This window comes from Chelonoidis abingdonii, chromosome 17 (genome assembly GCF_003597395.2).
Source record: "Chelonoidis abingdonii isolate Lonesome George chromosome 17, CheloAbing_2.0, whole genome shotgun sequence".
NCBI lineage: Eukaryota > Metazoa > Chordata > Testudines > Testudinidae > Chelonoidis > Chelonoidis abingdonii.
This window is the reverse complement of record NC_133785.1, coordinates 25,957,631-25,971,287: the sequence shown is the minus strand read 5'-3', so window position 1 is coordinate 25,971,287 and position 13,657 is coordinate 25,957,631. Positions and strand designations below refer to the sequence as shown.

The following is a 13,657-nucleotide window of genomic DNA, read 5'->3' as shown; positions in this document are numbered from 1 at the left end:
ATGTAATCATCAGGAGCAGCATGTCTTATGGGTGTTCGTGGCAAGTTTTTGCAGTCTCATCTGCGTTGTGACTGCAAAAGTCCTGAATTGGAGAACTATAGATTTGCATTGAAGTTTTTTGTTCTTAAACTTCATATTCTATCAAAATCTTGTACTGCTGTTTCTAATCTCAGCTGTTAGGACTGTGGTTTCTTTCATGTCTTAATATTACCGAGTTACTTTTCTGCTGCTTTGCCCTTTTGTATCTTGGTGTGATACTAAAATTACCTTGGGTTTTAGATTGGTACCTCTCCAGTAAAAGAGGACAAAGAAGCTTTTGCTATAGTACCAGTTTCTCCTGCAGAAGTTCGGGACTTGGACTTTGCCAACGATGCAAGCAAGGTGTTGGGTTCCATTGCTGGCAAGTTGGAAAAGGGAACAATCACCCAGAATGAAAGAAGGTAGGAGACTCAAGAAGCAAGCCTCTTGTAGTGATAGGGCTGCTGCCTTAACTCATGTAAATCTGTATAATCCCTATTCTGAAGTTAGTTTCTTCTTCCCCTTGTGATTGAAAGAACAAAGAGGACCTCAGGAAATACAGACCAGTCAGCTTAACTTCAATAACTGGAAAGAGAGTGGAACAGATTATTAAAAATCATGTTGTAAGCACGTGGATGATGATGGAATTATAAGGAGTAGCCAGCATGGATTTGTCAGGAACAAATCTTTGACAGGGTTATTGGCCTAGTGGATGGAGGGAAGCAGTAGATGTGATCTATCTTGATTTTAATAAGTCTTTTGACACAGTCCCACAGGACAGTCTCATAAGCAAACTATGGAGATGTGGTTTACATGAAATTACTGTAAGGTGACTTTACAGCTGGTTGAAAGACCGTACTCGAAGAGTAGTTATCAACTACTAATTACCTGCTGTAAAACTCTGCTTCCCCCACATGCCATCACATAGTCTTGTGGGGAGTATCACCAATGAAAACAGGCACAATATAGATCACATGGACCAAAACCCCTGCATATAAAAGTAGTGGACCCCATCCACGGCTGTTCATTATACCTGAAAACTGTCAAACTGGGAGGATGTGTCTAGTAGAATCCCCCAGGGGTCAGTCCTGGGTTCGATGCCTTTCAGTATTTTCATTATAACATTAGCAGGTGACACCAAACCAGGAGGGGTTGCAAGAACTTTGGAAAACAGGCTTAGAATTCAAAACGCCCTTGACAAATTGGAGAATTAGTCTGAATTCAACAAGGTGAAATTCAATAGCCTAGTGCAAAGTACTTCACTTGGGGAAGAAAAATCAAATGTACACCTACAAAATATGGAATAACTGACTGGATGGTAGTACTGCTGAAAAGGATCTGGGGTTATAGTGAATTATAAATTGACTGAGTCAATGTCAAGGTTTTTTCCCCACTTTGAACTTTAGGGTACAAAAAGTGGGGACCTGCATGAACACTTCTACGCTTAATTACTAGCTTAGATCTGGGTAATGCTGCCAACCAGCCAGAAATTAGTCTGGGCACACTTCTTGTCCCCCCAAAACCTTACCTGGGGAATCTCGCAGACCAAACGCGCGCGTCTGGTCAAAACAAGAGAAATTAACCACAAATCTTCCCTCTTCCCCACCAGACCTCATCGAAACACCTCCTGTATGCCTTGAAATCTTGATCAAAAATTAGTATAACAAGGAGAGAAATGCGAATCAGGTCTATAAAAAAAGCTGTTAATAAAGAAAGAAAAAGTAAAAATTATCTCTGTAAAATCAGAATGGAAAATGCTTTACAGGGTACTCGGATTCATATAGACTAGAGGGACCCCACCCCCCCAGCCTGAGATTCAAAGTTACAGCAAACAGCGGTAAAAAATCCTTGCAGCAAAAGAAACCTTTACAAGTTGAGAAAACAAACATAAGACTAATCCACCTTGCCTGGCTATTACTTACAATTTTGAAACATGAAAGACTGATTCAGAAAAAAAGCCTGGAATGATGTCCCGTCCCTCTCAGTCCCGAGAGCGAACAACGAACAACATGAAAAGCACAAACAAAAACTTCCCTCCACCAAGATTTGAAAGTATCTTGTCCCCCTATTGGTCCTCTGGTCAGATGTCAGCCAGGTTTACTGAACTTGTTAACCCTTTACAGGTAAAAGAGACATTAACCCTTAACCATCTGTTTGACAGTCAACAATGTGAAACAATTGCAAAAAAGGCTAATATTATTCTGGGGTTTATTAACAGGAGTTTTGTATGTAAGAAATGAGAGGTTATTGTCCTTCTCTACTCAGCACTAGTGAGGCCTCAGCTGGATTACTGTGTCCAATTCTAGGTGCCACATTTTAGGAAATAGTGCAGAAGAGAACCAAAAAAATAAGAGGTTTATAAAATATGACTTTGAAGGAAATGTAAAAAAGCTGGGTATGTTTAGTCTTGTGAAGAGAAGACTGGGGGGGCGGGAGGACTTGATAACACTCTGCAAATAAATTAAGGGTTGTTATAAACAGAACAGTGATCAGTTGCTCTCCATGTCCACTGAAGGGAGGATAAGAAGTAATGAACTTAATCTGCAGCAAGGAAGATTTAGGTTAGATATTAGAAAAACTTTCCAGCTATAGGGACAGGCCTCCAAGGGAGGTTATGGAAACCTCATCATTGTAGGTTTTTAAAAAGAGGTTGGACAAACATCAGTCAGGGAGATCTAGGTTTACATGGTACTGGTGCAGCTTGGGGGGTGGGGTGGGGGCGGATTTGATGATTGATTTCTGCCTTACATTTCTGTGATATCAGAGGATCTCAATCTGTGTTCCCTGGAGCTCTCCTTGATTTTTTTTCTTTGCAGAATTGAGAGCGTAGGAACTAGACAATAGACCTCAACTGTATTCAAGGTCTTAGAACAAATTTTGAAAGAGAGAGCAGTGAAGGACATAGAGGTAAACAGTAACTGTGATAAAATACAATGTGATTATACAAAAGGTAGATCGAGTAAGACCTGCTTGGTCTCTTTCTTTGAGAAGATAACCAATTATGTAGGTAAATGAAATGCAGTTGATCTAATCTGCCTGGATTTCAGTAAAGTAAATTGGAGAAGAAGGGGGTTAATATGAGAATTAAAAGGTTGGTAAGGATCTGGTTAAAAAGGAGATTATAGTGAGTCATGCTGAAAGGTGAGCTATCAGGCTGGAGTGATTTTACTAGTGGAGTTCCTCAAGGATCAATTCTGGGACCAGTCTTCTTTAACATTTTCAGTAATGACTTCAGCGCACTCTCACTTTAAGTGCCAATAAAATTTGCACTTGATGCAAAGTTGGTATTTATTGCAAAGCCAGAGGAGAACCAGAATATCATATGAGAAGATGTGGAAGACCCTGAAAACTGCAGTAATAGAAATGGGATGAAATTTAATAGTTATACATTTAGAGACTAACAAGAATTTGAGCTAACCATAAACTGAGTACTTACCATTTTGAAATGACAGAGGAGGAGAAAGATCTGGGCGTATTTGTTGATCACAGGATGACTGTGATGTGACTATGAGGGAAAAAAGCTAATATAATCCTAGGATGCATCAGATGAGGTATTTCCAGTAAAGCTAAGGAGGTGTTAGTACCGTTATATAAGGCACTGGTGAGACCTCATCTGTAATACTGTGTGCAATTTTGATCTTCCATGTATGTTTAAGAAAGATGCATTCAAAATGGAACAGGGAGTGAGAAGGGCTACTTGGATGATCAGAGAAATGGAGAACAACTAAAGGAACTTGGCTTGTATAGCCTAACAAAGCAAAGGTTGAGAGGAGATATGATTGCTCTCCGTAAGTACATCAGAAATATAAGCGCCAGGGAGGGAGAGAAGTTACTTAAGTTAAGGGCCAATATTGGCACAAGAACAAATGGATATAAACTGGCCATCTGTGCATTTAGATCTGAAATTAGGCAAAAGCTTCTAATCATTGAGTGAAGTTCTGGAACAGCCTTTCAAGGGGAGTAGTTGTGGGGAAAAATCCTAACTTCTTTCAAGACTGAGCTTGATAAGTTTTATTAAAGGGGGATGTAGGATGAGACTGCCTACAATAGCATATGGCCCATGTGCAACTGCTAATTTGAAATATCCACAGCTGTGGACATGAGACACTAGAGGGGGAGAACTTTTTCCCAGGTGTCTGGCATGTTCGGGGTCTAACTGATGTGCTATATTTTGGGTCAGGAAGGAATTTTCCCCCAGGCCAACTTGGCAGAGAGACTGGGTTTTTTTCACCTTCCTCTGCAGGATGGGGCATGGGTCACATGCTGGTTTAAATGAGAATAAATGGTGGATTCTCTGTAACTTAGTCTTGAAATAAAGATTTAACTCAGTAACTCAGCCAGAGCTTATGGACCTACTAAAGGAATGTGTGGGTGAGGTTCTGTGGCCTGCAAAGTGCAGGAGGTCAGATTACAGATGATCATTATGGTCCCTTCTGGCCTTAAAGTCTATGAATCTGTATTCATTGTAGGGCTGGGAGGAAGTGTTCACAGCACGTCTTTATTGAAACAGTCTGGAAAATGAATGTGGGAACATCTAATCTAACTTGCTTTGAGGGATGAACGCATGACTTCTTGCAACCCCATCCACTCCCTGCAGTGTCTGTAGTATTTGTGACTACATGTAATAAATGCACACAGCCTGGTACATAGAACTAAGGACCTTACGCTTCCAAAATGTAGGCCTCTATTTGAGTTAAGAGGCTCTCCGTCTGCCGTACAATAACACAATAGCTAGTGTATGGGGTACTAAAGATAGGGCATTTCCATTTCCTCTGTGAACCTACATCAACCAGGAAAACTAGTTTCCAGTTAGCTCTTGATCCACTCCCATATGCTCCTACTTCTGGGTTATCTCCTTCTTAAAATAACGTTTGAAACATTGCAGTCTATGTTAATTCTTTTCACAACTGACTGTTCCGATTCTGTGTTGACACTTTTGGTTTTTATATAGGTCTGTTACCAAGCTGCTGGAAGATTTGGTTTACTTTGTTACCGGTGGAACTAATTCTGGGCAAGATGTGCTTGAAGTGGTATTTTCTAAACCAAATCGTGAGCGGCAAAAGCTGATGAGAGAGCAAAATATCCTAAAGCAGGTAAAAGAGTTTTTATCATGTGACAGAGATTCTGAGGAGAGAGTGGGTTCTCAGAATACAGAACAGTACAAGTTAGTTGGGATAAGGCAACTTCTGCCTCACTAGCTTTCGGCAGTATTCTGGCAGTGTAGATCAGTGTAAAACTCTGGGTGTCCCATTACTGGAAGATACCACAAGAGGCAGAACCAATGGATAAAAGGAAAAGCGTCTAAGGTTGGACATAAGTGATCAGCCGCATTGTCTTCAGAGACAGCTCCTTTGTCCAGACCGTGCAACTTAGAAGAAGCTTTATGGAAGTTCAGGTGGGAGAAAATGATGGCCTTCAGAATTGACATGTGTCTGTGGTGATGTAGACAAGATTTAAACTATGCTCTGGTTCTGACAAGACAGAGGCCATAAAGTAGCAACAAGGGAGTGTGGCATGTGTAAGTACACCCACTCACCTTCACTAAGCTTAGGTAGATGTCTCAATCTTTATCTTCTAAAATAACCCCATAGATTTTCAAGCTGTTACAAGCACCGTTTACAGACTGTGGAGATGGGCCAATGCTGAGGCTGGAGGAGCTTGGGGACCAGCGTCATGCTCCTTTCAGACACATTTGCCGGCTCTGCTACAGGGTGCTGAGGCACTCGCAGCAAGATTACAGAAAGAATCAGGTTAGTTATGTGTTAGAACCTGTCTAACACAGGCTGGTGGTGTGGGTGTATGTGTTTTTTCATCCAAGATTGGGTACAGTTTAAGTAGTGTCATTACTTACAGGAATTTATAATTCATTGTAGTTAACTCTGTCTAATCCAGGGGAAGACTGAGAATGTCATAGTTCTTGAATTTAAATTTTGAAGGCACATTGAACCTTCAATACATTCTACAACTTCTACCATCGCTATCAAGTGGTTTAAAACCAAGTCTTATCAACGTTCTGAGAGTTTGAGCAGAGAAAAGGAGATAGGGCTGGGCGTGTCCTGCCCAGTAGCTGTGTAGACATAAAAACTGTCCATTGCTGTTCTATGTTATGTTTTTTCCCTGCTTTTCAGCATGGTCCTAAATCATAGAAACAATAGAACCTAACTAAGCTGTTCCTTTAGGATACTGATATAAGCAGCTAACTGTTTTTCTGTTTAAATGTCAAGTGAGATTAGAATACCTTTTTCTTCTTCTTCTTTCTCAGGAATACATAGCCAAGCAGTTCGGCTTTATGCAGAAACAAATTGGTTATGACGTTTTGGCGGAAGATACTATTACAGCGTTGCTTCATAACAATCGCAAACTACTGGAGAAGCACATTACGGCTGCTGAGATTGATACTTTTGTTAGTCTTGTGAGGAAAAACAGGGAGCCCAGGTAAGACGGATTGTATTGGGACTTAGTTACCTTTTTCTCTTATTCATAACCTGAGAGATCTGTATCAGCCAACTTGTTTCTGTATTTGGGAAGCATGTTTAATCAGCTCTTGCCTCTGAGCCAGATGATAACTTTCCACCAAGGCAATGGCCTCCTTTGCTTTGCAATGTTACTTGGTTATCCAAATGCTTTTTCTCTTTATAAAATGTAGAATGAGTCAGCTGAAGAACCATGACAGGGATTTAATGTCGTCTGTCTTTTTATTTCCAAATAGATTTTTGGATTATCTCTCAGATTTATGTGTTTCCATGAACAAGTCTATTCCGGTGACACAGGAACTGATTTGTAAAGCTGTGTTGAATCCAGCCAATGCAGACATACTCATTGAGACAAAGTAAGCTGAGACTTATTTATAAATAGCTTTCTAGTTGGTGTATAAGGAAGGTGGATCAGAGCACTGAGAACACTAGCCTCAAGACTACAGAGAGTACCAAACTTAGAATGTGAGAGGGCCTTCCTAAATACACAATAGATGAGTGCAGGAGGCACCAAAATGACTGCCACATGGATTCCTAGCCCTATGTATTCTAGACATCTTTCAGATATTTAACATTTTCATCAGGTAGCTTGATAAAACTGAGAGAAGCTGCAGTCTTACGTAACATTTTAAATCTTGAATCATTTTAAACTAAAGATGCTAAAATGCTCTCTCATCTGAGCTGGATAAGCAGATATTCTGGGATTTGCTATGTAGCAGACTTGTATAAGATGGTGTTCCAGGTCCCATGAGCCTGGTTATTCTCCTGGCCCTTAGGTTTACCATGGTAGATTGACTGTAGTCAGCAGCACCTTTAGGAACTTAGAGCTCTCTGAAAAATGAAAAATTCTTCCCATGAAAACTTTCACATTTTTTAATTAAAAAATTTATGCTGAATTGCAACAAAACATTTATAGCATAACATTCTTCCTCAGGAAAGCTTTTTAAGAAAAATTCGCTTTCAGGGGCTTCCCTGTTGTCCACCCAGAAAGCTGTTTTGGCTTCCCTGTTGTCCACCCAGAAAGCTCTTGTTAACTTCACAAATGAAATTAAAAGAGCCTTCTATCCTGGCTGTTTAATTCTCTGCTTGCAGTTCTGGGAGCCAGTCAGGAAGAGAGCCTGCCTCCTGTTGCAGATCTAGGAGCTGGAGAGGCAGAGAACCCACACATTCAGCTCGCCATTTCCCCCCTCCATCTCCAGGTGGCAAGGAGGAAGAGCATCCTGGTGCTCAGTCTTAGAAGTCCTCCAGGAAAGGTTTTGTCCCTTTCACATAGGGAATCTGAAATTGACAAGAGCCTGTCAGGTGGAGAGCCATCATCTTGATTTTCCTCAGGAAAAATCAGATTTTTGGCACCAAAGAAAAGAAAATAATTTTCTCACAGGAAATTTCAGTTTTGTGAAAAGGACTTTTTTAATCAGAAGAATCACTCTGAGAAATTTTGCACAGCAGTGCAAAAGCTGGTATTTTTATAGTTGCCTATTCCACCTTGGGTCAAAATTTCAGTTTGCATCTCTTGAACAACTAAACAATGCATGTGTATCCATAACAGGCACCAACTTCCAACTAGCTTCAGTAAAGCTGGGTTTACTTGGCATGTGGAATTGAGAGAAGGTTAATACTGAAAAAAGAGGTCAAGAAGAGTAAAACTTGTCTTTGCTAGATAATAAATGAAATCTAGGTAAACAGGAAAGACCTTGCAGGCACTATTTCTAGGTTTGACAAGATTAAAAATCTTGTTTCTTAATGTTTGTCTCTCTACCAGAATTCTGCCAGGTTTCAGTGTCTCTTGCTGATCTGTTTAATTTGTCCCTCTTGCTTATGTAGTTCGTGACCGTTCTTTTGGCCAGATGCTAAGAACCTTGATTACCATTTTAGGTGTGAGATCATTCTTCTAATTTAATTATGTTTCTGACACCCAAAAAGACTGAAATTTGTGGGATATCGAATAGATCAAAGTTTACTTGCACAATCAAAGTAGTATTGGGAGAATACATAAATTAATTGATCCTGGATGTTTTTTGAATCAATGCTTCCTACGTAGAAGTCTTTTTGGACATTAATTTGTCTTGCCCTTGGTGATACCCTTGTTTCTTCAGCCATATAGATGGCCACAAAATTATTTTTATAACCAATCAAAAATATACAATATGTCTTTGTCGATAACTGTTCACATTGGATATTCAGTGCTTAGCTCTAAGTAGGTTTTGATATCATGCTCATAACAATAATATCTGAACACCTAAGGTCGTCATGTAGTATAAGGAAATGTCTCTTCTATTTTTCCTACATTATTTGGGATTTTTTGTGTGGCCATGTTGTGAAACAAAAGCTATGTATGGTACCATGAATGCAAGTCTCCTGAGTGACTCTGCAAATCACTGTTACTGTACCCTTGTGCAACTCAACAGTTGTCCTAAAACAAAATATTTTAAGATATTGTGGACTGGATTATTTTGTTGTTTAACCTCTTTCATTCTGCCAGGTTGGTTCTTTCTCGGTTTGAGTTTGAAGAGGTATCAAGTGGAGAAAACACCTTGGAGGTTGGAGAAGATGAGGAAGAAGTTTGGCTGTTCTGGCGAGACAGCAACAAGGAAATCCGCAGTAAGAGTGTCAGAGAGTTGGCTCAGGATGCTAAGGAAGGGCAGAAGGAAGATCGGGATATACTCAGCTATTACAGGTTAACACTGTGTGCAGTAGTTGGTTTTGATAGGGCAATAAGAACTTGATGGGTGAAGGCCTTTTCAGTATAATAAACAATTAGTTCCAAATAAAGACTTAGAACACTGGACTCAGTACCCAATAGAAAATGGTGTAAAGCTTTCTGTACATGGTAAATGCACTAGAAGCACAAAGTTGTGTTTTGATGTCAGATAGAAGTCAAGTAATCAATGTGAGCACAATGAGAAAATGTAAGTGTAAATACAGAATAAGTGGGGTTCAAAGTGTGTAAGAGTTTGGTAGCATTTATGTGCGAGGTAGCATATATCTGTGGTGAGTCTCCTCCTGACAGAGATGCTCATGAGTCCGGCTTTCTCCACAATAGTTTGATTTTCTTCATGAGCATCTTAACTTTAGCTTGTAAAATCTGATCTGTAATAGGGGTTGTTGAAAGGAAGATGAGCTAGCACTCAGAGTAAAGGAAAGAGTTGGTTATAACCTGCCTACAGCTCTTTTTTTCTAAGATGCCACCACAGTTCTATATCACTTCTAGAACTTTATTTGTGAGCTCCAGACTTCGTAGATGTCCTGAAGTTCTCACCGGGAAACTATATGAACTTGCAAAAACCCCGCAAGAAGTTTGGTTGCGTTTTTTCCCCCCTTTTTGCTCTATTAAGCTATGCTTTTAATATGAGACAGTGCTTCCAGATGACTTGGCTAGACACCAGTTTCTTGGCGCATTGTAATTCCAAGTTTCATCTCGGACCAAATTCCTGTGTCTGGGCTATAAACTTTTGATAATAGTTTGACAGACCATTGGCTATTGTGGTGCAAAAAGTACCACCAGAATTCCTTTTTAACTACTTATCACTTTGGCCTTGCATATTGTGTTTAAAAACTTTAAATAGTTCATCTGGTAAACTTGTTAAAAGGGATTAGAATGGATGTTTCGGATTTGGACTGCCCAAAGTGGACCTGTTCTAACTTTTTTTTCCTCCCCTTTGTCTGTTTGCAAAGTCCATGCAATTCTTATGAGTTCTTCCCAAAAAGAGTTGTTTAAATGCTCTTAACAGTAATTTCTTCTAACCTTTCAATAACAAACCAATGAGTGTATATATAATGAAAAGAGTAGGAAGCAATTCTGTAAGGAAAAATTTCATGGACTACGATACAAAGAAATAAGATTCAATTAAATGCCTTGTAATCTTTTTATTGAAAAATCCCCTTTTTTAGAGTTAAGCTCGGTAAGGGCTGTATAAACACTCATACTCTGCATGTGCTTTAAACTTTAGTTGCTGGGCTATAATAATTATTAGAGTCTGTTGTGTTTGCATTAATTTCAATGCTAGGTGCCTGTTGTGTTTGCATTAATTTCGATGCTAGGTCCTGTTGACTAGATCTTTTGGGAGCAGAAAAAAAAGTACATGAACTCAATTGTTATATCTACCTGTGCCTAATTGGTATGGAGACCGATGCCTCAGTTCAGTAGGGTACTTAGGCATGTGTCCAACTTTAATCAGTGTAATAGTCTCTTTGACTCCATTGCCTAAGCAATCAAGAGTAGCTTGAGAGCTGCCAGCGAGAAGTGTGCTAACTTCTAAAATGACTAGGCTGCTGTAATCTTTCTGTATTTAATAAGAAATAGCATTAGCAAAGAAAAACCGAGTGCTGCTTAATTCTTCAAAATATGCAACACTGTGACAAACTAGGTGACTTTTAGAAAGCTGTTGTCCCGCCCCTCAGATGACAATTACGTTACCTTTTATTTTTGTTGGGAAATGATATATTCTATTTTTAGAGCATCCTGTACCTATTGATTAATAGCAGTAACATTTCTTTTTAACTAAAACATTAACTGCTAAACACCGTTAACATTTGTAGGTGCTTTCCTTATATTGATGTCTGGAAACTAAAGTGTCAGTTTTTCTTCTCTTATAGGTACCAGCTTAATCTTTTTGCTAGAATGTGCCTTGATCGACAGTATTTGGCCATAAATGAAATATCTGGCCAGTTGGATGTGGATCTCATTCTTCGTTGTATGTCTGACGAAAACCTACCGTATGATCTGAGAGCATCGTTCTGCCGGCTGATGCTGCATATGCATGTTGACCGTGATCCCCAAGAACAAGTAACGCCAGTGAAGTATGCTCGTCTGTGGTCTGAGATACCTTCTGAAATTGCTATTGATGAGTAAGTACTTGATGGAGAGATATGAAGGAGCAGGAAATTAAATAATTTTTTAATTTAAAAACAAACAAACCCTAAACTAAAAGGTCATCTTTTTTTACTTCTTTACTGGTGCTATCTTACTAACCTATTAGTATTAAAGCCTGGTGGTATTAAAAATGTGTTTGTGGAGACACTTGCTGAAAAGAACTTCATTAAATAGAAAAGCTCAATTATTTTGTATGGTTGCTACATTTTATTTTCCCCAAGAGGCAACATGGTCCAGTGAATAGTGCACTGGGCTGGGATTTGAGACACCTGTGTTCTATTCCTGCTTTACCAATAACTTGCTGTGAGACCTAGGGAAGTCACTTAAAATCTTTGTGCCTTTGTTTCCCCTCACATCTTGTGTGTCTTGTCTAATCAGGGTGTGAGCTCTGCAGGGCAGGGGGCTATCTTTTGGTACAGGACCTAGCACAGTTGTGGCCTCTAGTTACTGTTGTAATAGAAATAATTTTTAAAATACTTTAATGTGTTCAGATGTTCCAAGCAAGATACTTACTTGATTTAAAATTAACTTGATTTTTATTAGTTTTTCAGTTTTAGTTTTTTCCAGTCCCAGAGAATCAACACTTCGCGTTCTGTTCACTTGGGGTCTCTAAATCTCTACTGCTTCATTGCAATACTTGACTGCTAAACTTTCCTCCCCCAGGTTAATTTTCTGAAGGAAATCCAATAGAGCATCTTCAGATTTAAAAGCTAAAGGGAAAATAAGTGCTTAAGCCAGGCAAACTATTTCCAATAATACATAATTTTAAAAAAAGATTTCCACTACCACCCATATTCCTAATTGTGTATTTTTCTTTAAAAACTGATCTAGAAGATCTATTTTTTTACTTACAGAAAAAAATCCCGTTTGTATCCGGAGTTAACACTTCATGGTCACATCTGCTGTCTTGCTGCTGTATGTCACTCGTCACCATTTCCATGAGAAAAATGTTTTTCCTCCTTTCTTTCTCTTTATTGGTACAAACCTTGCTTTTTCACATGTTTTAAAATAGTGCAAAGTGAGCATATGGGACAAAGCAGCAAAAGCCAGGAAATTACGGCCTCAGCTTCCTGTCTCCTTGATTTGGGATAAATTATTTAACAGCCTTAACCTTATTTAGATCTTGACAAACTTGGATTAGAAAAAAAAATTCTAGTTACGTGCATTTTAAATTCAGGTTTAATTTTTTCCCCTCCAGCTATGACAGCAGTGGAACTTCCAAAGATGAAATTAAGGAGAGATTTGCACAAACCATGGAATTTGTGGAGGAGTATTTAAGAGATGTGGTCTGTCAGAGGTTTCCTTTCTCTGATAAAGAGAAAAACAAACTCACTTTTGAGGTAACTATTCCATTTTTATTTTTAATCTCTTTTTCTAAAGTAAAACAACTTTGCCTTTAATACAAGGTGAATTGGAGGAAGTGTCATGTGAGTACTAACCTTCAGCAACTCCCTTCTCCTTGTGAGTAATCGTTACTCATGTAAACAACCCGTTAAAGTCAGTAGCTGTTTGCAAAAATAAGTGCTAATGTGGGATAAATAAATACTCACTTGGATTTTAAAAATAATTTGCAGCAATTATGTTCACTTTTGTGCCCACTTTGGTTTGAAGGTCAGGTTTTAGTGGTGTAACCCTTCTACCCATCTGAGTTGGCAGCAACAAGGGCCGGGTTCAGTATGCAGGGGTTCCGTTTCGATAATACAATGCAAAACCAGCTCGAGCCCTCACCCAGTGGCCTGGGACAATTACATACCACCCCCCGGGCACCTCTAAGAGGCAGTACATCTCCTCCCGCAAGCACAGAGTCCGAGTGTAGCAAAATCCTTTTAATAAAGGAGGGAAACAATGCGGCATTGTGTTGGGGAAACACCACAAACAGGATTCATAACACAAACTGTGAGCAAAAGACCTCCCCTCCGCCAAGTAAATTCGGCAGTATCCTTTTCCCCTCAGGGTCTTAAGTCCAGCAATCCCAAAATCACCCAAAAGTCTTTGTCCCTGGTCAGTGCAGCCCCAGAGTTCAAAAGTTTATCTGCAGAGTTTTGTCTCCAAGCCCAGGATGGGAGGGTTGGGGGGCGTAGCGGTGTTAAGGGGCACCTTATGTGGTCCAAGGCTGATTGCCCCCCCTCTCCATGTGGTTCTGCTACAGCTTTTGCCATGAGCCACTCCAGCCATTCCACGAACTGCTCTGCTCCGCTCCACCAGCTGTCCCGCGAACCACTCCAGTTGTCTCTCAAACTACTCTGCTCTGCCAGCTGCTCAGCAACATACCTTCAGGCCCCCCTCACAGCAC

The 13,657-nt window shown here is 39.8% G+C and overlaps 1 protein-coding gene across 1 annotated transcript in view; it reads left to right on the top strand.

The window, feature by feature from the left end:
- ITPR1 (inositol 1,4,5-trisphosphate receptor type 1) overlaps positions 1 to 13,657 on the top strand; it is a 236,612-nt gene that overhangs the window by 80,864 nt on the left and 142,091 nt on the right. Inside the window, exons 12-19 of the mRNA XM_075073238.1 lie at positions 280 to 440; positions 4,970 to 5,111; positions 5,610 to 5,768; positions 6,281 to 6,453; positions 6,728 to 6,847; positions 8,974 to 9,168; positions 11,088 to 11,339; positions 12,563 to 12,704. Coding sequence (XP_074929339.1) covers positions 280 to 440; positions 4,970 to 5,111; positions 5,610 to 5,768; positions 6,281 to 6,453; positions 6,728 to 6,847; positions 8,974 to 9,168; positions 11,088 to 11,339; positions 12,563 to 12,704 — 1,344 coding nt within the window. The remainder of the gene's footprint in view (positions 1 to 279; positions 441 to 4,969; positions 5,112 to 5,609; positions 5,769 to 6,280; positions 6,454 to 6,727; positions 6,848 to 8,973; positions 9,169 to 11,087; positions 11,340 to 12,562; positions 12,705 to 13,657) is intronic.